The following is a 27271-nucleotide window of genomic DNA, read 5'->3' on the forward strand; positions in this document are numbered from 1 at the left end:
CCTGCAGTATATCTGCTAAAACTTTATTCTTTAGTTGATTTGATAGCCTACTAATTAATTGTCAAAGAATGAAAATTGCTAATTTATTGACACATTCTGCTCTGGGATGTGAGAAAATGGTTTTCTTTATGCTCCAGGCAGAACTTTATGTGGGTCCTGTCCTGTCCTGTCCTCCCTATTCTCAAGAAGAAGAGAAGCTCTTCACTTTAAGAAAATTGTTCAGATCCTTTTTCTGTCATTTGGATCCTATGGCTCTGCTCTTTCCCTTGACCTGCCACTTGTGATATCATGCACAGAGACAGGGAGATCATCAGGCAGAGCATGGCCTCTTGAGCACAGCAACTTCACCTCAGTTATGTGTCTTCACTCCATGCACATAAAAGGGTGAACTAAGTAACTACATTTCTTCATGATAACTCATAAAAGACTCGATTTATTGACTAAATTTTGTCTAACTATGCTTACAGTACTTGCTGTCTCCTCCCTGCTTTATTACTTGGTGGTTTGTGGGAAGAGGGGCAAACCAGCAGTCTTAATTGATTTCTGCTAAGATAAACAAAAATCTGTCAGAATGTGCTTTGGTGTCATATTTGAGGTAAGGTTCTAGCTGAAGTAAATGGGAGAGATTCTAGTGTAACCAAGGGCAGATTTTAGTAATGGAAGGTCAAGGAGATTAAGACTAATATCACTATCATTTCAGTAATAGGTTACTCTAACCCTGCATAGGAAAACAGCACCAGTTCTGACTTGAAGTCACTGGGAATGGGGGGTGCTCAGTATGCCTCAAGAAGTGCTTAACACCTGGCAGCTCTGGGCCCCAGAGTGTGTATATAGAGGTTAATATGTTAAATTTGTTTTGTCTTGTTCTCCATGCAGAAATTAGTTAAGATAAACACCCAACTATATATTTAAGATTTTTTTTTTTGTTCCCTAGGCAGCAGGAGCAATCCGTCCTCTTGTTTCTACTGTTGTTGCTTCTTCTGCAGACGGTTGTTTAGACCATTCACTAGAACGTGCCAGATACAGAGCAAGTGAAATGCCTCAGGCTTTCCTATTTGATATAATCTATCAAGCATATCATCAGGTAAGAATTTGGGCTTTTCAAAACAGAAGCTCACTTTTCCCCCCTCAATGTATGTTAAAGAAAAATAATTCACCTTGTTTGGTTTTTCTGAAAATTATAGGTTAATAGAAGTTTAATCTATCTCATATTATATGAGATTGCATGTAAATCATTTCACTGCAGTCTCCTAATGATGATGATTCGTATAATTTTGATCATCTGTTCGATTTATACTGTTATCAAACTGCCAAATACAAATGTGATTCCTGGGTTTTAGATGACAAAGAAAATCATTAACTATGCCTAATGGTACATGACGAAATATATATATTATTTATTATGAGCCATATTCTCTGCTGGTGCAATTCCATTATAGTCAATGGAATTATACCAGAGAGAGAATTTAGCCATTCATATATTTTACCAATGCATCTTTTTTTCTTTGAGCATTAAAGTATCCATTACTGCCAGTTGTCAGTGGAGGGTAAGAGAGAAGGGTAGCTTGTCAGTTGAGAAGTGAAACTGACAAGCTGCCGCTGAAAATGTGGGATCTGCGTGAATTTTCGGCGGAGGGTAAGGAAAATGAGGCTCTTAGCATTATCAATAGCTATAGCTCTTTGTCTCTGGTTGGCCACCCCTGATTTAGAGTTTAGCTCCTGATGCAACAAAGTACTTAAGCTAATGAGCTAACATGCATAAAGTTAAGTATCTTAATGAATCAGAGCAGCAAATGGTGGGACCTTGCGGGAGGAATCCTGTGTGTGTGTGTAGTATAATAATGGACAGTGGGATATGCTAAAATATTGGAAAATATTAATTTTGCAAATATAAATTAATTTATGTGAAAGTATAAAATATTCCATGCATCATAGTAAATGATCAGATTCACTGGATACATGATACACATGTGAACACAATCTCAGTTTTAACTTTCCATTAATTAAATGTATTGCATTAACATCATCTTTATTGAATAGAAAAATTTTGGGTAGGGGATTCTAATAAAACCTTAACTGTTTCACCATTATCCACTTTGATGTTTGCTTTCATTGGCCTCACCCTAAACTCATAGTTTACTGGACGTACTCCAGATTCTAATCTCCAGACCTCACTTCCTCTTCACACATCAACTTGTGGGAGTTTCCTGTCCTCCAGGGATCTCCAGGGTCAGTGCCTGGGAACATGTAATTTCTTCACTTGCCCCTTGGCAGGAATTCTTTCAGTGCACTAGTGTGTAAAGCATGGTACCCCACGGTTGGAAAGCTGACTCTATTACAAATCCTTTGCAAGAATAACAACCTGTGTTGTGAAATATTTTGAGTCTTAAATCAAGCTTACCCCCTATATCATCATCTCCCATTTGCCTACTATGGATGAAATAAAGTATTTATTCCACATGAAATCTACATGAAAAAGAAGTTATCATTGCACGGGTAAACTCTCAAAATTCAGGAGATGTCATTTTCCTCCTCAGGTGTATCTATTGTGACTGGTTTTAATTACATAGCTATATACTATTTCTCAAAAAATACAGTGAAATATTATACTATTTTCTAGGGTTTGGTTGTGGCTACCCCTTGTGCAGGTAGACTAGAGAGCGGGGAAGGGTGTAAAGGAGCTTTGCTGTCCCTCCACTATGTTGTTCAGTGGCCAGCCATATTTGCAATCCCCATGTTCCTCTGAGTTGGGGGGGATACTTCCACCTAGAGTGTGCACTTTTTTCCCCTTCCAGGAACTAAACTCCACAAGGGGGCATTGAGGAACTAGGGCTATGGCCCTTTCTCCCCACCCTTTGCATTGGCTATATGCTGTTCATCTGAAGGGATGATGCAACATGCATTCATGCACTATGCTTTGGAGCTCTGGAAAGGATTACACTTCACTAAAGCTTCTTAGATATTTCTGGTTGCAGGTCATGGTGGTTGTTGTTTATTTGTACTGCGGTAACACCTAAAGGTCCCGGTCAAGGATCAGGGCCCTATTTGTGTTAGGTTCTGTACAAACACATAACAAAAAGATGGCTGCTATCCTGAAGACTTTACAGTCTAACTGTAGAAGAGCCTTTTGTAGGGAATTGGGGTGGAGAAAAGATAGCTAAAAGTGCTTTACAAACCTTAACTAATCTTCACAAAAGCCGCATAAAGAACATAGGTAGCATTACACCATTTTACAGATGGAGAAAAAGAAATAGAGAGAAGTTAAATGTCTTGTCCAAGATCACACAGCAGATTAGATGGCAAAGCTGGGAAAGGAGTCCAGTTCTTCTGACTTGGTTGTGATCTGAGCGCTACTCTGTGTAGTGACCTTTGAGACCCTTAAGGGAAAAAAATAGCTGTCAAATAGGCCTTCTTTGGAAAGAGGTGTTCAATTTGAATTTTTGCTTCAAATATGTAGTCTTTTCCTTAGGGTGGAGGGTAGTATGTGAGTGTCCCTTTCTGCCACCTCCTCAAAAGCATTAGTTGAAATGAATAGATAGATTTAGGGAGTCTTCCAATAGATAATCCCCAAATTTCCAATAGATAATCTTTTTGGTGGAGGTCTATGAATGTCCCAGTTAATGTGTCAGTATCAAACTCGTGTTACTTAAATTCTCCACAAATAAAAACTGGTTTAAATGCCAGCTCTTTAACCTCACAAGTTTTTCATGTATGGTGATTTCTGCCACCCTCTCTTTCTGGGCTTGGCACCACTTGGTGAAGGATAGGCTGCAGTTTTCACTCTTTTGCTATTTCTGGGTCTAGTGCGTGTGAGCCTATAGGGGAATAACATTAGCAATATTAAGAGGTGTAAGGACTCTATTCCTTTGCAAACTATAAATCGTTCCCATAGAATTTTTTCTTTGTCTTGCTTCATTTAAAATAGTGACTGATTTTCAGAGAAATGTAAGATGGTGAACTAGAGAGGGTATAATGAGTGCCAGAGAGGTTTGGGTTTATAATGTCATCTTCATATTACGTACATTACAATAAATTCTCATCCGGTGCCAAAAGCACAGGAGGAAACTTTGAAGTTGTGGTTCAGGCAGGTGATTTAGTTGGATTTTTAGTTTGATACCTAGAACAAGCTAGATGTCACATACCTAGTCCAACACAGAAAGCTGTTGGATACGTTATGATTTAATTTGGACACCTTATGCTTCCTTGCACAGCAGCTGTTAATTTCCAGTTTATTACTTTCTGTAATAATTTTGTGGTATGCCTCTCAATTTTATCATTCAAAAACTGTATATCTCTCTTCCATGTCCTCTTTTAATCATCGCTAAAGACTATAAAACTACTTTTTCATTTTTCCTCATAACTAGGCCATCTGATCAATGAAAGTGTTTTTGTTTTTAAAAACTTATTTTATGTTTAGAATTAAATTTTCTGGGGTTAAGGGTTTCTAATAAAAGTTGGTCATTTTATGTGGCCTTTCATAATTTGCCCAACATACTAAAATTACTTAAAATACATTTCTTTTGATATGCATCATATTTAAATCTTCAATGCTTTATGCTACTTTATACAATAACTGCACTATTTTAAAAAAATATATACCAATACTTCAGGGAATCTGTTGATGTCCGTAGTGTAAGCAGTTTTTTATAGCTTTGCCAAGTGTTAGCTATTTGGTCTGAAATTTTCCATGTTAGCTCTCTGCTTCAGGGTGAGTTTATTTTGCAAAGTTTCAGCAAAAATGGCCATTTCTGAAAACAAGGGTAGAGGAAAATAGGCATGTTTTACTTGTTTAAAAAAATTCCATCTGCTTTATTGAAATGTTCTAATGTCACCATACCTTAGAGCAGGAACTAGAAATTTTTCAGGGAGGTACCTTTTGTTGCGCTAATGAAAATCCATTGAGATTTGGCTAAATTAGAAGCCTCTTAGTATCACCATGTGCATGTAGTCAGAGGAGCTTTTTGCTCCAGCCCTAGTGTGTCCACTGCACTGGGTATGCTTGCAGGTCTCACTCAGCTTTCTGCATGATACAGAGTTAGAGTTCTAGATGGGGCAGGGATACAATGACTTCCTTCCCCCCCATGGAAGTACACTACCCCGATGGACTAGATCATAGGTTCTCGTGCCCTTTCCATATTTCTACGTATTCTTTAGTTACAGGATCACATACTTTTTTTTTTTTTTTTTTCCCCGTGCACTTGGAGGTCAGTGACTTGAGGCAGAAAATTAAAAGAAGAGAAAGAACTTGCTTTTGTGTTTACAGCACTGGACAGACTCAGGATCAGCTGGGTTCAATTCTTTGCTCTGCCATAGACTTCCTATGTGGTGTCGGGTAAGAGACTGTATTGTAATGCATACATGTGAGGGATCTGAACTAATGTTGCACAGGCAACCTTAACTCTGACATTTCCTAACTTATTAGGTTAAAATAAATGGAATTCCTGTTTTTAGGAACAGATGTTTATTCTATCCGTATCAGCCCCCAGGGTAATCAGAAAACTAGAAGTGTTAATTATAAATCCACCCTTTCCAAGAATAGCCAAAGAAGTCTCATTTCTTATACCAGACTTGTTCTTTTTTGCCTAAGGTAGTTTAAGGTTTCCGTTGAGATTTTTAAATTAAACTTGGAGCCTATATCCAAAGAATCCTCCTGAAGTCTGAAAAAAGACAGGGTACATCATTTAGTGAAAGTTAGGCATTCCCTAGAGCAATATCTAAGAGGAATTAGAGTATCATGAAGTCAAGCAGACTATCTGTTTCCTTTCATCAGAATATGCTAGGGCTGATTTTTATACAGACCTGATCCTAACAGATTGTGCAATGCATAGAAGCCCTTTGTATTAGTAATAATACAAAATACCATGTTATGTCATGTCACAGTAGTGTAACAAAGTAGCACATCCTTATGTAGAAAAGGCTGAAGTATATATTTCAGTACTGTATGTCGTGTCAAGGTTAGGTGTTTAGAGCCTTCCTTTGCTGGCAAGTTGATAGCTAAGAACAGAAATGGAATGGGAGAGCCTGAACAGAGGCTAGAGAGGACATTGCAATAGGACATTGGGGGAAGACAGAGCTAACTGCCAGTTGACCAGTACTGGCAAGCTGAGGGTCTTCTAAGAGGCGGGAAGAATATGCAGCTGATGGGAGCAGCAGACTTCAAAGGGCTGTAGTGCAAGAACATTGCAATGTTTTGTGTATAGAGAAGCCTCTGCTCTCCATTAAAGGGGAGTAATGGAGGTTAAATAATGTGTTCCGTTTTTGAGGAGACAATTTCTATTTGAAAATCCACATTTCCTTCTGAACAGGTTTATCTGTTTTACAAGTAACTGTAGCAATGGGGAATGGCCTCCCTCTGAGACAGTCAGGGAGGGACAGCCACTCAGTCCCAGGAGGGCGAAGCCAGAGAAGCCATGCCTGCGCTGCCAGAAGCAGAGGGCCGGGGCTTAGACAGGAACAAGAAGTATAAAGGGTGGGCCTTCCGGCTCAGTTGGGAGAGGGTGGCTGCGGGAGAAGGACATCTCTCCCTTGGTGTTGAGGCCTCAGCCTGACCGCTGCCCTGAGGAGAGGCTGCCAACGGGCTGGAGCCCCAAGGACCAACCGGAGCTGCCTGAGCCCTGCGAACCAGAGGAGATACCTGGACCCTGCAACCTGGAGGAATTGCCAAAGCTACCTACCTGCTGCAAACCAGAGGAGATACCAGGGCCTTGTGACCTAGAGGAGCTGCCATCCACCGGTGACCTCGAGGAGCTGCTGGACCTGCTGCCGGTCAACGATGTCAAGGGGCCGTGAAACCTACCCTTAGCTGAGTACCCCGAAGACTCAGAGCCAGATACTGCAGGGAAAGAAGTGGGGGGCGGGAGGGAGAGGAAGGAGCCCAGGGAAGCTAGACTACAGTCCGGCTGTGTTGTGGCCTGCCACCAAGTCAGTGAGTTTTGGCTGGAGCCCCACTGACTCAGTGGTGGGACCCAGTGGAGTTGGGTGGGCCTGCATCCCCTTTCCTCCCTTACCACCCCAACCCTGGGGTGATTGCCCCTTGGCCTGTGCGGCCGCCTTGGCCTTAGAGTGGTCACTTGCCCTGCCTAGGGCTATAGACTATTTACTTTGCCTGCTCGCCCTGCCGGAGGACCTGGGGCCTATACACAGTTTGCCTGCCCCACCCTGCTTGAGGGCTGGGGCTGCAGACACAGACAGTGAAGAGCTAATTCCCAATATAAAGTTTGTCCACACAGGTGTGACCGCAAGGGGGTGTGGCCTCCTTCTGAGACAGACAGAGAGGGACAGGCCACCTCCTCTACATAATCCTTATTATATACTATACCTGAAAGAGCTTAAAGTAAAAACTACTTCTCTATTTTTTGGTGTTTATACTTAGTGCATTTGACTCTACTTCATGTATAGTCAGTTTGACTGTTTTGTTGATGATGAGCCTTCCCTTGGCACTGCAAAGGGTATTTAACAGTGATCACAACAGCCAAGCTGAAACAGAACAGCCAAGAGGCAGGAGAATGCACTGAGAAGGGATTAGCCCTGAGCCTGTTTAGGAGTGTTGCGCTCAAGCTTGCCCACACAATCCTTGTAAAAAGCACTAGAGAGCAAAACCAATATCCAGGATTTAGGCTTAGGGAGGTCAGGTTGTGTTTCCTCTTTTGGGGAGGCGTCTCAAGTGATGCTGAATTAATGCATCTCCTGTTAATACCCCTCCTCCGGCCAGCACAACCCAGTATTTTGGTCCTTTGCAAGCACACCTGATTGAGGGGAGTTGGCAAAACCTCCTGCCTGCATAGAGGAAGACCTCTAATTATAATTATACAAAATAATATAATGTCAGAAAGAATCATGCAGACACTTAAATGCCATAATATTGAGAGGCAGATGTTCTTTTGGAACAGAGGAACCATTACAAGGGTGTCCACAGAATTTGGGGATGGGATGGAGAGAAGAGAAATTCTACAAACTGTTCAACTGGTGCTCTAACTCAAATATTCTCTTCAAAGACTAACAGTTTGCTTGTCTAGCAGATCTCTGGGGATTATGCAGGGAAGGGTTGGCTGGAAATACAAAAGGAAATTGGCTATTGCTAGATTCACTGTAGTAGTAATTCATAGATCTTCCTTTTCAGCATATAAAGGAGTACAGGGAGTTACCTATGTGGAATTTGTAAACTTCTAAAGTACATATTGAAGGTGTCATGCTAGCTGGATTGGGAGGGGACATTTATTATATTTTTTAACATCAATATGTCAGAATCATAGTAATTCATGTGAGATATGCCATGTCATGTACCGTTAGAAAGGCTGTAATGTACTAAGTAAGATGATAATGTTTATGTTCATGTGTTATGTGTGCAATGGAGGTTATGGATATGTTTTTATCTGTATTTTATATTGTACTTTGTTTCTGGGCGACACCCCAGATGGGATGGCTGCAGCACTAGCCTGCTTAATGGCCCATTAAGGAAATTCACAGGTACAATGGGCCCAGGGATATACCTGATGAGTCACCAGTCACTCATGGGACACTGGACTTCATCTTATTCCTGTAAATTTCCACAAGCAGCATGGCAATGGTCAAAGGACATAAAAGGCAGCTGCACCCCATTCATTTGTCTTCAGTCTTCAGTCTCCAGCTTACCTCTGGATCAACTCATCTACAACTGAACTGAAGCTGTGAAACAAAGGACTGAGAGCCATCCAGGTACTGGATATATACCAGAGGGATTGTACAAGCCTGCAAACTCCACAATTCTATTAGAAACCTGATGTATATGGACTTTCAAATCAATTGTATGTGTCTGATTGCTTTAATCCTTTAACATTTCTCTTATAGTTTTTTCTTTTTATAATAAGCTTTTAATTTTATTTACTAAAGCAGTGTTTCTCAATTGGTGTTCCGCGGAACCCCTGTTAGGGTTCCTCGAGAAAGTGACATTGCGCCGCCGAGAGCAGCTGTTCTCCGCGCCGCCGAAAAAGGGAAGATGTCCCGGATTTTTTGGCGGAGGGTATCGAGTATGAGTGTAATTTCCCCGCGGAGCCTAAAGGGTTCCGCGGGGAAATTTAATTGAGAAACGCTGACCTAGTTGTTTATATATAATTTGCTTATTTCAACATTTTTTTTGGCCCCATATGTAAAAATACTGTTAAGAGTTTGGGGGGTTCCGCAATTATTTATCGAGTTCAAAAGGGTTCCGTGGCCAAATTTAATTGAGAAACACTGTTCTAAAGGATTGGCTGGCAGCGTGGTACTTTGAGTAAGATCTAAACTTGTATTTATCTGGTACTGTGGCTGACCCTTTGGGGTCAGGAGAAACCTTTTTGGTAAAGAGCATAGAGTTTTAAATAACAGGTCTCTTTACTGGACCTAGTGGCTGATTGGGAGCCAGGGACTGAAATGCAGTAAAGGGGGCTGTGTATATTTTTGTTTTGGCTTCTTGATAACCAGTGTGGGGAATCAGAATCACTGTTTGTGGCTGGTTGGGAAGCCTGACTTCAGTGTCACCCACCAGTGCTGGGAGAATCTGCTCTTTTGCAGCCTGCCCTGATCTTGGCATTTTCAGGTGGCTACCCTAGGCACAGACAGGTCACAGAAGGAGAGTAGCATCATTAAGGTTTTTCTCCTTAAGCCTATATGAAGCATTTTAGTATCCTCTGTATTGGGAAGTGAAGTCAGCTCCAGCAGTTGATTAATATTTTGACATAGGTCAGGCAAGTCCTTTCAGGCAAAATATCTACATTGATTCTGGAACTTTATGTGGGTGCAGTCTTTGCTGAAGAAATCAATGGCTGTCAAATTAACATGGCTTGCAACAATTGAGAATTAAGTGAACAGTAGCAAAACTAATTGTTAATTAAGACCTTTGTACTCAGGACTTAAATCCCCAAAGGCCCATAACATTTAGGGTAATACTATCAGTGGGAGCTGAAGTAAATGGGAATATATTTAATCATGACTGGAGGGAAGCACTGATGGCACAGACATAATAAGGTTTGGTTTTGTTTTTTAATGTTGCTGTCTGAAAGGGAGGTAATAACATCCTGTCTTGGTCAGTAAGGAGGTGGAGTGTGACAGAATTGAGATTGTGGATAATGAGGAAACTCACTTCACTATATGTAGACATTTTGTAATTCCTTGTGGCCTTTCTGAAGAACCTTGGACTTCTGACATTCTCCTTGTCACCTGAAGTTGTGGCTGTGGAGTAGTTAGGTATTATAACATGTCAGACTGTTGCAGATAATGATTCAGAGACTTGGCATAAATGACAGACTAACAAGGCCAGGCTATACTGCTTTATCATGAGAAGCAGTTATTGGTTTTCCTCTTAGTCTTTTTCTGTTTGTTTTTGTTGTTGCTTTTTCCATAGGAATGGTGTAACTAAACTAGAAAAAGCAAGCTAAGAAAAATTCTGGAAAGGGTATGTGGGAGCTCAGAAGTCAATCCTGCTCACTCTTTTGGTGAGACTGTGGGGCTAAATATTGTCTTCAGATTTGCATTTCAAACATTCTATAGCACCATTGGTCACTCATGCCTATTCAAATGTGATCCATCGGCCTGGAGGTTGATGTCCATTCAGACAAAAAGGCTATTTAAATCTTTTCTTGAGATCCTTTGGCTATGAATTGATTGTGTGGAGTATAGTTGTTTGTAAAAGCACTGAAAATAAATCACCGTCCTTTGAACCACATTAAGTCACACATTAAGGTGAAGTAGATGGACAGATCTAACCATAGTCCATAATGAGTCATGATTCAAAATCTTTGATTTGGACAGATATTTATAGCAAACATATTACCTTCATAAGAATGACCTGCTACAGTAAGGGTGTCAGCCAGCCTCTAGGAATCTTTCTCATATGTAACTGAGAGTCACTATATGCTGTGTTACAGCTTAGAGTATAGATACACTTTTAGCTGGAGGTTTAAATTCCAGCTCAAGTAGTCATACCTGCGTTAGCTCTGATTGACCCACACATAAAAACAGAGTATAGCCATGGCGTCATGAGCAGTGGGAAGGACTAGCTGCTTTGAGTACATACCTAGCATCTTGGATGGGTACATACTGTGGTAGCTAGGCCCTTTGGCCGCTTGTGCTGCTTCAGCCATACATTATTTTTAGTGTTCTGTCTTAGTCAGAGCTAGTGTGGAATTTATACCTTTGGCTCAAAGTTTAGATGATAGTTACACTTTTCTATCCTGCCTCTTCTCAATTCTATTATGGAGCACAATGACAGTGCATCAAAAATTACTAATGAATTGGTCAGGAGCTGGGTAAAATGAACAGCAGTCAACTAATATTTGTAGAAATTTACTCAATATAGTAGTACAAGACAACCAAATAACAAACAGGGCAATGTTAGATTCTTTCTAACATGTAGACCTAGATGTAGACTACTTCCACCTGCTTACAAAATATAATCAGTAATTATACTATTGTGTTTGAAAAACTTAATTTTATTTTTATTGCTGCACTTATATTTGTGTTAACTTGAAAAGCAGCCAGAAACATTTCTGAAGCATCCCAGAGTGTTATTTGTGTGTATAAGACCTTCTTCCTCTTATGTTAATAAAGTGCTGGATTTTAATCCTTGCTCTCTCAAAGGTGTTTTTAGAATAGGGAAGGTACGCATCCTCTCTCTAAAACAGAAACATAGTAAAAAGCATGGTTCACTTCAGTTTGCAAAAGTATCCAGCATCACTGGCTCTTCTACAAACATGAGAATCTGTATAGATTATAACATTTAGTGGCATGATAATGTAAAGTTGGGATGTGAATAGTTGGGCAATTTTGAATTTTGCTATGTTTAATTTAAGCATAAAACCAATCTGACAGAGTGGGAGAAAATTCTGATCAGTTCATAGATTCTAAGATCAGAAGGGACCATTGTAATCATCTAGTTTGATCTCTTGAATAACATTAACTAAATATTTCTTTGCCACGAGGAACTTATAGACTGAAATTGTCACACTTTACCCTGTTTGTTATTAAATCTCTTCCCCATTTAGGCACTTGCAGACTGTGATCAAGTCTTAACCTTTTCTTAGATAAATCTAAACAGACTGAGTTTCTTTAGTCTCTCACTGTAAAGCAGATTTTCAGACCTTGAATAATTCTTGTATCTCTATTCTAAACTTTTCCAATTTGTCAACATCCTTTTTAAAGAGTGGGCACCAGAACTGCACACAGTATTCCATTATCATTACTGTCATGTACACTGGTGATAGCACATACCTATTTCTACTTGATATTCCTTTGCTTCTGTAGCCAAAGATTGCATTTGCTGTCTTAGCCACTGCATTGCACTGGGAGCTCATGTTCAGCTGATTATTCAACATGCGTCTCAAGTTCTTCTGAGATCAGTAGTAGTTTGTACTGAGTTCTATTTTACCAGGACCAGCTGATGGGTAACTACTTTTCCTCTTATGTAAAGCAGAAGACCACCTACTCGTTATAGCCAAATCCAGATTTGATACCAACCAGTTTGCATCCTGACTTTCATTAGGCCAGTCAGTCAGGGCTCAGAGGAATCTTTCTCCAGTCTGCAGCCACACTGAGCTTCCCTGCTTAGTGGTGCCCACTACCACCCATTGCTATGTTAGATTGCTCCAGCCACTCAGCATCATCTGGCAGACTTTTATCAGCAAAGTCATACTAATTTATTTTCCTCTCCCAGTACAACAATAATTTGGACTGGGAAGACATAGAAGTTGAACCATGGAGCCCTAGGGATTTTCCCTGGAGACTGATGTAACAAGCTTAGGGAGTGTGGCATTGAATGACAGAGCTGTGTGTGTCTATGGTTATGTCTACACTGGCACATATACTCTGTTACTTGATCATGTACATACTCCTTCATGTTTCATATAGCTGTACCGAGTGTCTGCATATGCTGTGCTGGACAAGGTGTAATGCTATGTATCCATGTCTGCACTGCCACTGTTGTTACACAACATTAGCATTTCAGGGGCAATATCCTAAAATTCAGTGAATCATAGGGAGATACTGTAGTAACTGCTTTGCTGTGTGTTGTTGTTACTGTCCCCTGCCTTCACACATTTGCTAATGGCAATTCCTGCTCACGTTTCCCTCCTGCCAAACTGGGTGGAAGACATGTAGCAATTGGATGATGATCTGGTTCTGCTCCCACTCCTTATTGTGGGACAAATGTTGATACAGTGGAGTAGGCAATCAGCAATATGCTGGATGGAATTTGGGATGAATTTGCTGACACGCCGAAGATGGGTGACCTTCAGGGTGAATGACCTTTCGTTCATCTCCCATAGTATGGAGATATTCTGTTGCCATGATATGCCCATTGGTGGACCATCATTTCTGGTGCAGGAGAACCAGCACGATGTGGGGTTTGGAAGCCTGGGATGACCATCAGTGGCTTCAGAAATTCCAAATGAGGAGATAGTCTTTCATGGGGCTGTGTGAGGAGCTTGCACCAAACCTCCATCACCAGAACACTTGATTCAGGGAAGCCAATCTGCTGCAGAAGCAGGTGGCTATTGGCCTCTGGAAACTGGCAACACCAGGCAACTATTTGGAAACCACTTTGGTGTTGGAAAGTCTACTGCTGTGGTTGTGTTTGTGCAGGTTTATGAGGCAGTTAACACTGTGGTGCATTCACAGGTGGTTGCCATAAGAAAAGTTCCAGAAATAATAACTGGATTTTAGAGGATGGGTTTTTTAATTGTGCAGGGCCATTGATGGCACCCACATCCCAGTACTTTGCCTGCCAAAAGGAGCAAGAGGGTATGTGAACTGAAAACATTACTATATACTCCTTCTGTAAGGCTTTGTTTACAACAGAAACAGATTCATGAACGCCAGTTTTGGAAACAGTGGAAAGGTTCATGAAGCCAGGGTGCTCATGAAATCGGGATTGTGCTTGAATGGGGAAGAAGAGACTTTATTCCCAAGAAACGATGTCTGTGCCAACTGTTATTTTGGGGGACCCCACATAAGCCCATTCATAACTTGGCTCATGGACCCACACCCCGACATCAGTGGACAGGGAAAAGGGGAATTTAGTTACAAACTCAGTAGATGCAGAATGGTCATGGAGTGCACATTGGGCGGTCTGAAATCTCATTGCTGGCTGCACAGCTATTTGGATGCTGGAGTGGCGAACGCAATGTCTATAATTGTTGTCTGCTGCACAGTACGTAATGTTTGTGAGGATACAGGGAGTGCTTCCATGTCAGATGGATTCAGGACAAGTCTGAGGTTTATAAACTCTGTGCAGGGAGCTGGATACCACTGATGGACGCACTGATCCTGTTTCCCAATGGGCAAGGGAAATCAGGAATGCTGTATGTGCATGCATCTTGGAATAGCAGGGAGGCAGAGGATGGCATCTGTCTGTGCCAGGAGACACCTACACACCTTGTGCAGCTTCTGGAAAAGCACATTGGGGAACATAGGTACTATACTTTGGGGGCTTTCTAAGTTGTGTGGGTTTTGTTCTTCTGTAGCCAAAGATCATTAGTTGTGACAATTCACACATTACAGACAGTTATAACAAGGCACCTCCACTGGGTTATCACCTTAGTTTTGGAGGATGGCAGTCCAGTTGTAATGCAGTTATTTGTGCAATGCTTTTGTCTTAACTGTTCACATTTGTTAATAATGCTCTGTCACCGGGAGCACTCGATCTTTCTTAATGACTTTATCAACTTCTGCTTGGCGAGGAGTGCAGCCTTTTTTTAAAACCATTCTTTCTCTGCGGTGCTAACTGCATTTAGCGATCATTATGGAACACTAATGCCAAAGCTGAAACCGGTCAAGGTTTGTGGAGTGGTGGGCAGGAACAGCTGTATAATCACAGGTGCCTGTGTTGTTACTTGAATTGTGTGTTTGTTTTTCTGCATGTGAACCAAGCCATAAAAACATTTATCTACCTATTTTCTGTGTTGTGAGTTTTGCTGCTTTTAGAACTAGCAGTGCTTTCTGTAAACATGTAACACTAAATGCACTTTCGCCATCTCTCCCATTTATCCTTGGGATTTAGGATATTCTTAACTTGGGTGTGATTTGCGGGTGTGGGACAGATAGAAAAGTGTTTGTAGCATGATGGCATCAGACAGTTACTATTCTGATTTGTGTGCTTTGAATTGTGGGGCCAAATCCCAAAGCTGAAAACATCTTTTGTTCATCAATTTAGGATGGAGGGTCCACCCACAAGTCAAGGAAATGATAAAACGTATTAGAAGTACTATATGGAACATGAAATGTTTTTAGATGGAAATCTAAACCAACAAAACATAATATGATTCTATGAACAACAGTCAAATGTTAGTGCCTCTGAACCCTACCTTACCCCACACCCTGAAAAGCAGGGAATGACAGGAGAAAATTGTTGTTGGGAACAAATGGGTACGTCTTGTATAAGATTTAGGGGGTGGATAATGGGTTTCAGAGGGGATCAGGGGGATCCTTCTGGATGCTCAGGGGGATCCTTCTTTAGGGAGTTTCAGGTGCCGGTGGAGGATGTGGTCCCAGAAGTCCTGCAGACTCCTCCTGGTTACTTGTGGAGGTTTGCATGTTTCTGCCTCAGCACCACTGAGGGTGGCAGCTAGAGGAAGAGGAAAAGGAGGAGGTTACCAGTTTGGAATTTTTCTTTAAAGGCTTTTGAGAACATAACAGTTTCAAGGTACCAGAATGGAAATGTGTTGGCTTTCCAGTCCTTGGGGGGAGATCTGGCAATATAGGTCACAGAACTATTTCTGTTAATGACCACCTCTCCCCCACATATTGCTGAATGGAGGGGTTTGGTAAACTATGAAGATGGAACAAGCAGATTTTCATTGCTGTTGAACTTCAAGATGCAGCTGGGTCTGCTACAGCAGGAAATTCATGAGAGATGCTTACAGGACTGGGGGCAATTTGACTGGAAACTGACTGTTTTCTCAGCTAGGACATGGAGTTCCCTGCCATTGTACCTTCCTAGCAATGGCATAATGGACATGGAAAGAGAGACACACCACAACTTTATTTCATCACCTGAAATTTCAGATTAGCATCACAAGCCCTCTCCACTGACACACATTGTGTTTATCCAACTGCCAGACCAGATCCTTCTCCCACCCCTATTTCTCTCAGCTTAGGCAGCATGGTTCAGTGCAAGGAGAGGTCAGACAGGGACAGTGACCATTTTAAATCATCCAGAGGAGAAAGGACTGACTTTTCTTTAGACAATCAGTGTTTTCTTCCTGAGCCTAACCCCCACTCCATTCCAACCTAACCCGTTCTGCTTGGGTCCTGTTTGTAAGGGGTTGGAGAGATTGCAGTAAAAGGATGGGAGAAGCAATGAAACTGTGTAATCATCCCAGGTACAAAAGACAGCTGTTACTAACTTTAGACAAACAACTGTAAGTTTTCTATAACTGTCCCATCCCCAACCAGGACCTTTCTAAACCCTCCCCTTCCCTTCCTCTGATCCACATAGCCCGGGGCCATCTGTGCCTGCATGGCTGAGAAATGTACAGACACAGGGGCACAATGATGGTCTCTTTTATAGCTTCTGCCAAACGCATAATAGTGGTTCATCAGAAATCAATCACATCATTGATTTATAGCCATGTCTTGCTCGGGAGTCATGTAAGTGTTGAAGTGGAGCGAAGGCTTGCAATGTAGTACCAGAGCAAGAGGGAATATTAGAGGGAAGAGTTGGGGTCCATTGAAACCTACCAGCCTGGCATTCTGCTTCTTGCCACAGCTCAGGGTCCTCCTTGGTTCATTGCGGGGGGCTTCCTCAACTGGATTCGCTAAGTAGCAGTGCAGAGTCACATGATCCTCATCCACCAAGTCTTCCAGGGCATTCTGCATGGTCCCTGCTCCCTCCTTGCCCTGACTCTTAGCGGCATTCTTTTGGACAATCATGCTGGTAGGGTTGAGGAGGGGGTCATGAGCCACTTCAGGCTCTTTACTCCTTGACAGCACCTGGTTCATCTTGTTGTAGAAGAGACATGTACAACAAGCCCTCCTGACTGTTGGAGTCTTTTGTCCTTCTATATAAGAGCCTCAAGTGCTTGATGGGTTCCCGGCACTGGGCCAGACTCCGCTGCATGCCTGCTTTAGTCTCCATGAAATATCCCATTAGAGCTGGTTTCTGCTGCTCCATGTGAAATCATGGAGGGCAATGTACTTCAACTATACACTCGTCAGTGCCCAGGTCAGCGAGTCAAACAGCTGCTCTCAGAGGAGGATACATGCAGCTGAAAGGAGAGACTGGCGGGATAGGGATCTTTATATATTGGGTAAGGGTCAAGCAGAAAAGTGTTCAGGGCATTGGGTGGAAGGGGGAAGGACTATTGAAACTTGAGACCTGGTACATGCACCTTACGCATGCCCCCACTACACTGGCATGGTTATGGGGCTCAAGATGTGTACTTACTCACACCCCTTAGGTGTGCTAATTTAGGTGTGCCCTGTGTTTGCCTTCAGACATATGCTTCTGGAGTTTAGATGTGGACAATGGGGGATTCTGGCACAGCCACATGCATGGACACATGTATAGTCACTAGCATAGCTGTAAGATTAGTTTGAGAGAAGTAGCAGAAAAACAAGGACACCGAACAAAGAAAGCTCCAGACACAACCAGGGAAGCCAGGTTACTCTGATCTTGAGGGGGGAAAAAAGCTGAGAGAGAAAACTGTTGGGTATAGTGCTGGCTGAAAGAGGCTTGGAACTGTGAGCAAAGAAACTATATCACGTTGTTTGATTATGTTGAGGGAAATAAGACTTTGTACATTCTTTGTAAATACACAGGACTGTATAAAAGTGACTGTCTCCAATCTTTCCTTCAAATGGAAACAACCCACTAGACCCTGAAAATTGTTTACTCGCTCCAATCAAAAAGGGGTAACAGTATAAAAGGTCTTGAAGATTCATTTACTGGAACCTTATCTTTTTTGTAAGTTACAATGTCTATTTATTTTATTTAGAACGAATCAGTAAAACACGAAATAACATGAGGTTTGGCAACACTATGCATAGCTCATTCAGTTTTGGAAGTTTAACTCTGTTATAAGTTTGGGAAATACTCAAACTGGCTGGCCCAGGAAAAGAATGAAGCTAAAAGGGCAAGGGAGCAGAGCTGTTTAATTGATCTTCATTGATTAAGGAGTTATCCCTCAGTCTGCTCAGATGGAATGAACCACAGAAAATAATTATTCTGTAATAAGTTCTCTTTTTTGCAGCCTGTGTGAAGAACAGGAAAATAGATATTTCTATACTAGAGGTTCATCTAATCTTGCATTCTGTCCTTGACGTTAGTCTGTAACAATTGCTGCAGAGGGAGATGAAAGAACTATCATAATGCTAATTAAGGTATAACCTGCCCATACAGGAAGTATCATCCTATCCCTCATCAGTGAATTTGTTGGCTTATGCTCTGAAGCACAATGATGTATATCTCTAATGCAGGTTTTTACCTTCTCTAATTTAACTGTATATGTTCTCAGTATCCATATGTTTCTGAATCCTGCTAAGCTCTTGGACTCAGTGATATCTTGTTCCGTAAGCTAATTATGCTTTGCATTTTTTTTTAAAAAAATACAATGCTCCAGTTTCTAGTAGGAAGCTATCCACATCACAAAATCACCACTAGAGTTGACACTAATTGGTATCTTTGGCAGCCTCAATAGAGAGATCATGAACTGAACAGGTATATAAGCTGAATTACATATCTGTTTTAGTGCTACTGTCACAGGAGTCTGTTGCTCCTCCATTTGAGCACCGAGCTTGTGCAGTGCCACTTTAGAAATGTAGGTGATGAGTTTGATCCTAACTTCAGACAAAGTTACTTCAGAGAATAGTTTGTCTGAAGTGGGCATTAATGTCCTCACTTTCCTATTTGTCTGTTTTGCCCATCTTTTGCTGTTCTGGCTTCCCCCGTTTATTTTTGTAATTTGTTGCTGGCTGAATCTGTCATTGCTAGCTGTGCTTCCAGTATTTTTGCAATGTTATTATCAGCAGCACTGCTTTTCCTGACAGTGTGATAATGAACATGGAAATAAATTATTAAAATTAAAGATCTAAACAAAACACATGAGATTTGGCAAGAACCTGAGTGTTTGCATTGGTTTTTTAAAACTTAATATGTTTTTGACACTGAATATCTGTCTCTGGTTATAATTGTCTCTAGCACATCAACAGTGGAAACTTGGTTTTCAAGGGACAATAACAAAAATCATAACCTAAAGCCTTACCTGTAGCTAATTGGTTTTGCAGCTAAAAATGCAAGATTTATTCATATCCGTGCAGAAAGGACCCGGGGAAACTTGATTTTAGGTGTTAAAGAAGGTATCTGTTGTGATTCTTGATGATGTGTTTGGTAATTCTGTAGTCAATTATTAGTGTAAAAAAGTACCACAGAGCTAGACAGGATAGACAGATGCATAGGGAAGCAGCTCTGAAGCAAGAATACTTTTAAAAATTAACACATCTCAAAGACCTTAAATATCCTATTTCAAGGATAAACTGCTGAGAATTTCTGACACTGTAAATGTAATAATAGACTTACTTTACTAGTTACCCATGAAATGTGATCTCACAGACACATTCAGAATTAGTGATAGTGGCCAACAGGGTTAGTGGCTATTAACACAACAGTAAGAATAAACTCAAAGCTTTTCTCCCTTTAATTGTTAAAAGGGATATATATATTGGAAACAACTTCATGGTTTTCAGCAAATAACAGGTAGAGAAGGAAGATGGTAAGGTGTCATTGCAGCTGCCATTATTGAGAAACCCAATTTCCTAGTTTTTATATTAGGGAATCATAGTAAAACTATTTTTTTAGGCTACAACACTCATTTGTGCCATGTTTTCAAACCAACCCGAAGAAAAAAAATGTATAAGATAACTCCAAAGTTGGTGTAGTGTAATTTACCAATTTAAATGCTAAGCTCTGGATCCTACTCAGCCCATTATACCTTATTCAGACATTTTTGTAAGTTGGTGTAAATAATGTCAGCAACCTTGTGATACTACAATACCATTCTTTGTCTCATCTTTCAAAACACATCTCAGTAGGCTTCCAGAGTACTGTAATAGGGTGGACTCCATATAATTGTTGCAGACATGATTTCATTTAACTTGGTTATATGGATTAAGTGGAATTTGAAAATTGCTTAAATTTGTACTAGCATGGGGACCAGACTTTAATGTTCTGCAGTGAAATCTATTGCAAACCAGCTGGGAATGAATGACCACAAAATAGTTGGTAAGTCTCAAAACACAATAAAGAACATGCAGCTTTTAGCGAACTTCAGTCTGTTCACTACTGCTGAGGTTTGTATCTTGACATAGCATACAATAAAATACAAATATCCAATTCTCAAAATAGGATGTAGGTCATCTTCAAACCATTCTGAAAACTCCAGCTATACACATTTTACTTTCCTGATTATCCAACAGCTCAAAAGCATCTTTAAATAACTCTTCTTGTTTGTTTTTGATGCAAACCCATCTGGTTTCTTTCTGTTGTGGATGTGTTTGGCGCCAGAGTTCACAGCTGTGTTTCCATCACCTCAAATCTCTGTTACAAAATTTAAACTCTGCCAATAATTTCATTGAGCTTGGTATCCATGACGATTATGACCAACTGTACTGTGTCAGGCAGTATGTGAAAGGTCTTTATCAAACTGAAACTACATTATCTATCTGGACAGCCTAATCTTTTTGAGGTTCTGGCCATTCAGGGCAAGAAACATGGAGGAATTAAGATAATGGTGTTTGGGATGCGTGGGTCACTGAGAATTTTGTTTACTAATGTCCCGCTTTTATGAATCATAGACATTTCCTGCTCTGGCCTGAATCTCATTATCTGAATTTCTCAAAGAAGTAGCAAAGGCTGAGGATGGGAATGACTGACGGGATGGATCACTTGATGATTACCTGTTCTGTTCATTCCCTCTGAAGCACCTGGCATTGGCCACAGTTGAAAGACAGGATACTGTGCTAGCTGGACCATTGGTCTGATCCTATATAGCCTTCCTTATATTCTAAAGCTTCCAAAAGCAGCACACTAAAAATAGACTTAAACATTCACTTATATACAGCCCTACTAAAAGGAATCTGAGCAGCCGTTGAATTGATACCTTCCTTTTGTTTCACTTTTCTTCACCTGGTATCAGTGCATCATCTCCAGAGACTTCCAAAGGAGTCTATTATGAAAAACAAAACAAAAACCCTGTTTTTAGATTTAAGCAATTATGGGTAGTGAATAGAGTGGTAAATGTCATGGAGTACAAGTGTTAGTGCGATACATATTTAATTATTACTATAATTCTGTCATATTTCATATACTGAATTCAGCCATACCATGAAGATGGTTTATCCCATTGATTTAAATTCCCCCCATAATTAATACACTACTTAAAATACAATTAAAATTAATTTTATTTTTAAGCTAGTGAGTTCAAAGATGCACCTTTGTCAAACTTCATCTATTCTCAGACAATTGGAAGTTTTACTTCTTTCTGGTCTGTGATTGTATATTGGAGAGTGAAAGCAAGACAAGATTATGACTATCAACAGATGGCTCAGGCAGTGGTGCTATAAGAAGGGCTTTGGGATGCTTGACCACTGGGAGGCATTCGTGGACTGTTCTCATGAGATGGATTCCACTTGAATAGGGATTGTAATACACTTCTGGGATGGAAGTTGGCACAACTGATTAAAAGAGCATTAAACTAGGAATTTGGGGAGATGGTTCGGAGATGCTCATGTAATCTCCATGCTTGATTCGAATATTGAGCAGGAGGAAAATCAAGTAAAGAGGACATAGTAATGGAGAAGGGAACAAAAGAGTGTAGGAAAATGGACAACAAGAGGAATGAGAGTGCCAATACCACTGGCAGTAACAGGTAGGCAATACTGACAGTAAAATGACTATACCTAATCAGGCAAGGAATATGGATGAAGTGAAGCAGAAAAAACTAAGATGACTGTATACCAATGCAAGAAGCCTGGGTAACAAAATAGAGGAACTAGAACTACTGGTGGAGGAAGTGAAACTAGAAATTATAGGGATAATGGAAACCCTGGTGGAATAGTTGTCATGACTGGAGTACAGATATTGATGGATATATGCTGTTCAGGAAAGACAGAAATACAAGTTGTTGATTCTGGACACTTTATGATCAGTGTGGATACCAGTGACACAGTATGCCTGATTTGCAGATCAATAAGATTTAATGTGCAAGGTTTTCTATAAATATACTAGTTAGATACAAAGCCTAAAATTAACTACAATATATCATACTCACTACGCCTGGAGAGCTAAGCAGTTATGCAGAAGGCTGTATACAGGAACAGCTTTCTTCAGGGGCCCCACCAGGGAGTAAGTGGATCCTCTGGTCCAACCGGCAGCACCTCCTGCGGAGTCAGGTGTTGATGGAGCGCCCCCATTTGTCTAAATAATGACTACTTACATCCTTCCATAAACAACCTTCGCCTAATTATCTCTCTCATTATCATATATGCTAATTACCTACATTGGGTTTCCATCCTTAACTACATTACATTCTTACCATGATAATTGGGGTCTTCAAAACAACATCTGGTGATAGGAGGGGCGGAGAAGAAATATGCTCCTTGGCAATAAAACAATGTACCCCAGATGTTCAAGGATAACTTGTTGTTCCCATCACCATTATCTATGTGCAGCTGCAAGCATATGGTATCTGTATTTTGTCTTCTGTGCCTTGCTATGCAGAAACTGAGACATCTATAAGGTTATTCAGTCTCTGCCAACTGGAAGATGTCATGCTACAGGGGTCAGAGTAGCCAAGCAAGCAACTGAAGGTTTGCTAGGCCTGTAGGACAGTGGTCAAACAATTCAAATTGCACTGGGCCTTCAACAGTGGTAGGGTTGTATTGTATATTAATACTGTAAAGAAATAAGTGATTGAATGGATAAAACAGAATCTATTTGGGTCAAATTCATTTTGGGGAAGAATAGTTACAGAGGCTCCAGTGGGATAGTGCCTGGGATCTGCTACAGATCCCAGGATCTGATTTCGATGTAGAGAGAGACCTTTTAAATATTTTTAATGAAATAAATACTGCTGGGAATTGTGTGATAATGGGAGACTTTAATTTCCCAGTGTAGATTGGAGGACAAGTGCTACTAATAATGGTAAGGCCTAATATTCCTGGATATGATTTCTTCATCAGATAGTCACCGGACTGACAAGTGATTTAGGGTTGGTAAGTAGCAAGGACCTAGTAAAAGAACTAGTTGTAGAGGACAACCTTGGTTAGAATGATCATGAGCTAATTCGGTTTAAACTAAATGGAAGGATAAACAAAAATAGATCTGCAACTAGGTCCCTTGATTTCAAAAGGGCAAACTTAAAAAAATTAAGGGAATTAGGCAAGTGGACTGGATTGAAGAATTACAGCATCTGAATGTGGAGGAGACTGGGAATTACTTTGTCAAACTCCCAGAAACTATCTGCAAACTCTGTCTGGGAGAGTTGCAGACCAAATTAGATGACAAGCATCTCAAACTGGTTATTAAGAGAAAACAGCCTACAAGGGATAGATCAGCAAGGAAAGCTTGGAGGGCAGAATGTATAGGGATAAAGTGAGAACTGCCAAAAGCCAAGCAGAGCTGGAGCTTGCAAAGGAAATTACTACCAATAGTAAAAGGTTCTTTAACCATATAAATAAAAAGAATGCCAGGAAAGAAAAATGGGACTGCTAAAGATTAAAGATGGGGTGGAGATAAAAAATCTAGGTATGGACCATCACCATCCTAAACAAATATTTTGTCTCAGTTTTCAATAAGGGTAATGAGAATCTTACAGGTAAGTGGCAGGGTGGCTAATGGGAACATGGATATGGCCAATAACAAGGTGTTTAATGAGTCTTTAAACTCGAAGGTTGTATCTTGTGACTGGAGAATTGCAAATATAGTATCTATATTTAAGAAAGGAAAAAGTGATCTGGGAAATGATAGGCCTGTTAGCTTGACCTCAGTTATAATCAAAGTCTTAAAAAAAAAATCTCGAAAGAGAAAATAATTAAAGACATAGAGAACAGTAAATAGGATAAGATGCAACATGGTTTTATGAAAGATAGATCATGTTAGACCAACCTGATCTCTTTCCTGAGAAGATAACCAATTTTCTAGACAATGGAAATTCAGTAGATCTAATCTACTTGGATTTCAGTAAAACACTTGATACAGTTCCACATGGGAAATTATTGATATACATTACAAGAGGTAGCCAGGAACCAAAGGACTCTTACACACCATTTTTTTGTCAGAGGGCTGTTCTACATTGAGAATTTACATTGACCTAGTTGTGTCTCTGAGGGTGTGGAAAAAATCTACACCCTTGAGAGACGTGGCTATGCTGACTTAACCCCCAGTATAGACAGTGCTAGGTTGATGGGAGAATTCCTCAGTCAGCCTACATACTGCCTCTCAGGGAGATGGATTAACTACAACAATGGGAGAACCCTTCCTGTTGCTATAGTGAATGTCTATAATGAAGCAGCTGCGCCACTGTAGCACTTTAAGCGTAAACATACTCTTGCCTACTGAGGAAATACAAAACTATTGTGAGTTACATTATAGCATCCTTACGCATATCTTCTCTAGCCAGCCTAATATACTTTAAAGAAACTCACAGCAGACATGTTATCTTTTTTCCTTTCCTAAATTGAACAAGAGAGAAAAGGAAGGGGAGGGATCTAAAATAATAAAATATAATTTTATTCTCTCTGTTGCCCCATAAAATTCTCAATTTCATACTCTCTGCTTATAGTGCTTAAATGTCAGTACTGAGGTAAATGAGTATAAATAGTTCGGGTTCAGCCCTCTGCCCACTGCTGTGTTAGTGTTCTGGTTTGGTTTTCCTCTTCTAAATTGCTCTCCGCCAAATTCACTGTGTAATATACCCTATTTTAATTACTCAGAGCTTGGAAGAGAAAAACTCTTTCCTATGTATCTTTCCCTGGGTTCTGATGTGAACTCTTATTTTTAAATAATATCTTGATAGTTATTCTGGGGCAGTTGCAGCTATATCTTAGGGCTTGTCTACACTACAGGTTATGTCGGTATAATTTAAGTTGCTCATGGGTGTGAATAATCCACTGCCGAGTGACGTAAGTTACACTAACCTAAGCCTGGTGTGGACAGCGCTGTGTTGGTGGGAGAGCTTTTCCCACCAATTTTGCTGACAGGAGACCTCTCTCTCTCTCCCATTGGTCTAGAGCATCTTCACTAGACACACTATAGCGGCGCAGCTGCATTGGTGCAGCTCTGCTGCTGTAGCACTTCTAGTGTAGACTAGCCCCGAGTGGCACCCTAAGTCAAAATTTAGAACCATTTGCATTAGCTTTATGTTCCTACATTCCTAACTTCTCTACATTGAGCCTAGCACCTTTGCGCAATGCCCACCAAATTCAAGGAATAATTTTATAGTGATATTTGTGTTAAATCTGTGTAGGAAACCTGCTAGATTCTCGGCCCTAGGTCTGGACACTTTTCACTACCTCAGTAATACAAATAGAACATAATCTAGCCACTTGGGACTTCCCCTGCAATGCTGTCTCCTATGCCACCCTCACCCCTTACAGTTCTGTGCTGGGAGATGAAGGGTGCAGCGTTCTAACACAGTTCTGAGGTGGTTCATGGTCCTTTAGGGAGTGTAGAGCAGTCTAAGGGCTGCTTAATGGCCAGGACAGCTTGAGATTCAGGGAATCATGGACATCATGGGTGGCACAGAATGGGAAGGAGGTGAACATCCCGCAGTGCTGAAGGAACTGGTCCAAGACTATTTAGAAGAATTGGACGTACACAAGTCCATGGGGCCGGATGCAATGCACCCGAGGGTGCTGAGGGAGTTGGCTGAGGTGATTTCAGAGCCATTGGCTATTATCTTTGAAAGCTCGTGGCAACAGGGGGAGGTCCCTGAGGAGTGGAAAAAAGCAAATATACTGCCCATCTTCAAAAAAGGGAGGAAAGAGGATCCAGGGAACTACAGACTGGTCAGCCTTACTATAAACCCTGGAAAAATCATGGAGCAGGTCCTCAAGGAATCCATTTTAAGGCACTTGGAAGAGAGGAAGGTGATCAGGAACAGTCAACACGGATTCACCAAGGGAAAGTCATGCCTGACCAACCTGATTGCTTTCTATGATGAGGTGACTGGCTCTGTGGATGTAGGGAAGGCAGTGGATATGATATACCTTGACTTTAGCAAAGCTTTTGATACTATCTCTCACAGTATTCTTATCAGCAAGTTAAAGAAGTATGGGTTGGATGAATGGACTATAAAATGGATCGAGAACTGGCTAGAGCATAGGGCTCAACGAGTAGTGATCAATGGCTCCATGTTTAGCTGGCAACCGGTCACAAGCGGAGTTCCCCAGGGGTCGGTCCTGGGGCCGGTTTTGTTCAACATCTTCATTAATGATCTGGAAGATGGGGTAGATTGCACCCTCAGCAAGTTTGCGAATGACACGAAGCTAGGGGGAGTGGTAGATACTCTGGAAGGTAGGGATAGGATACAGAAGGACCTAAACAAACTGGAGGATTGGGCCAAAAGATTGGAGGATTGGGCACAGCTATGGACTGGGGACCGACGAGCTAGGCAGCAGTTCTGCAGAAAAGGACCTGGGGGTTACAGTGGATAAGAAGCTGGATATGAGTCAGCAGTGTGCCCTGGTCGTCAAGAAGGCTAATAGCATATTGGGCTGTATTGTTTAATCTGCAAAAGAGAAGAATGAGGGGGGATTTGATAGCAGCCTTTAACTACCTGAAAGGGGGTTCCAGGTAGATGGGGCTAGGCTGTTCTCGGTGGTGGCAGATGACAGAACAAGGAGCAACGGCCTCAAGTTGCAGTGGGGGGAGGTCTAGGTTGGACATTAGGAAAAAGTTTTTCACTAGGAGGGTGGTGAAGCAGTGGAATGGGTTACCTAGGGAGGTGGTGGAATCTCCATCTTTAGAGGTTTTTAAGCTACGGCTTGACAAAGCCCTGGCTGGGATGATCTAGCTGAGGTTAGTCCTGCTTTGAGCAGGGGGTTGGACTAGATGAGCTCTGAGGTCCCTTCCAACTCTAATATTCTATGATTCTATGATCAGTGCTGAGTGTGGCTGCTTTGAGAGGATGAGAGGGAAGGGTGTTTTGGGCGTGTCCTTTCAAACTGATAGAAAAGTGAATGAAATTCCATCCACTTGTCCTCATCTGAAAACTTGTGACTATAACATGGAGCCTTGTTACTATAGGGTTCTGTATGTGTGTAAAAATGG

General features: G+C 41.1%; 1 protein-coding gene across 2 annotated transcripts in view; it reads left to right on the plus strand.

Annotated features, from left to right (window-relative positions):
- CRPPA (CDP-L-ribitol pyrophosphorylase A) overlaps positions 1-27271 on the plus strand; it is a 185140-nt gene that overhangs the window by 36091 nt on the left and 121778 nt on the right. For both annotated transcript variants that reach the window (XM_067562113.1, XM_067562112.1), the window contains exon 3: positions 935-1084. In XM_067562113.1, the coding sequence (XP_067418214.1) occupies positions 935-1084 (150 nt within the window). The remainder of the gene's footprint in view (positions 1-934; positions 1085-27271) is intronic.

The sequence above is a fragment of the Emydura macquarii genome, unplaced genomic scaffold (assembly GCF_026122565.2).
Source record: "Emydura macquarii macquarii isolate MOO-44397 ecotype Brisbane River unplaced genomic scaffold, CSIRO-AGI_Emac_v2 contig_2422, whole genome shotgun sequence".
NCBI classification, from domain to species: domain Eukaryota; kingdom Metazoa; phylum Chordata; order Testudines; family Chelidae; genus Emydura; species Emydura macquarii.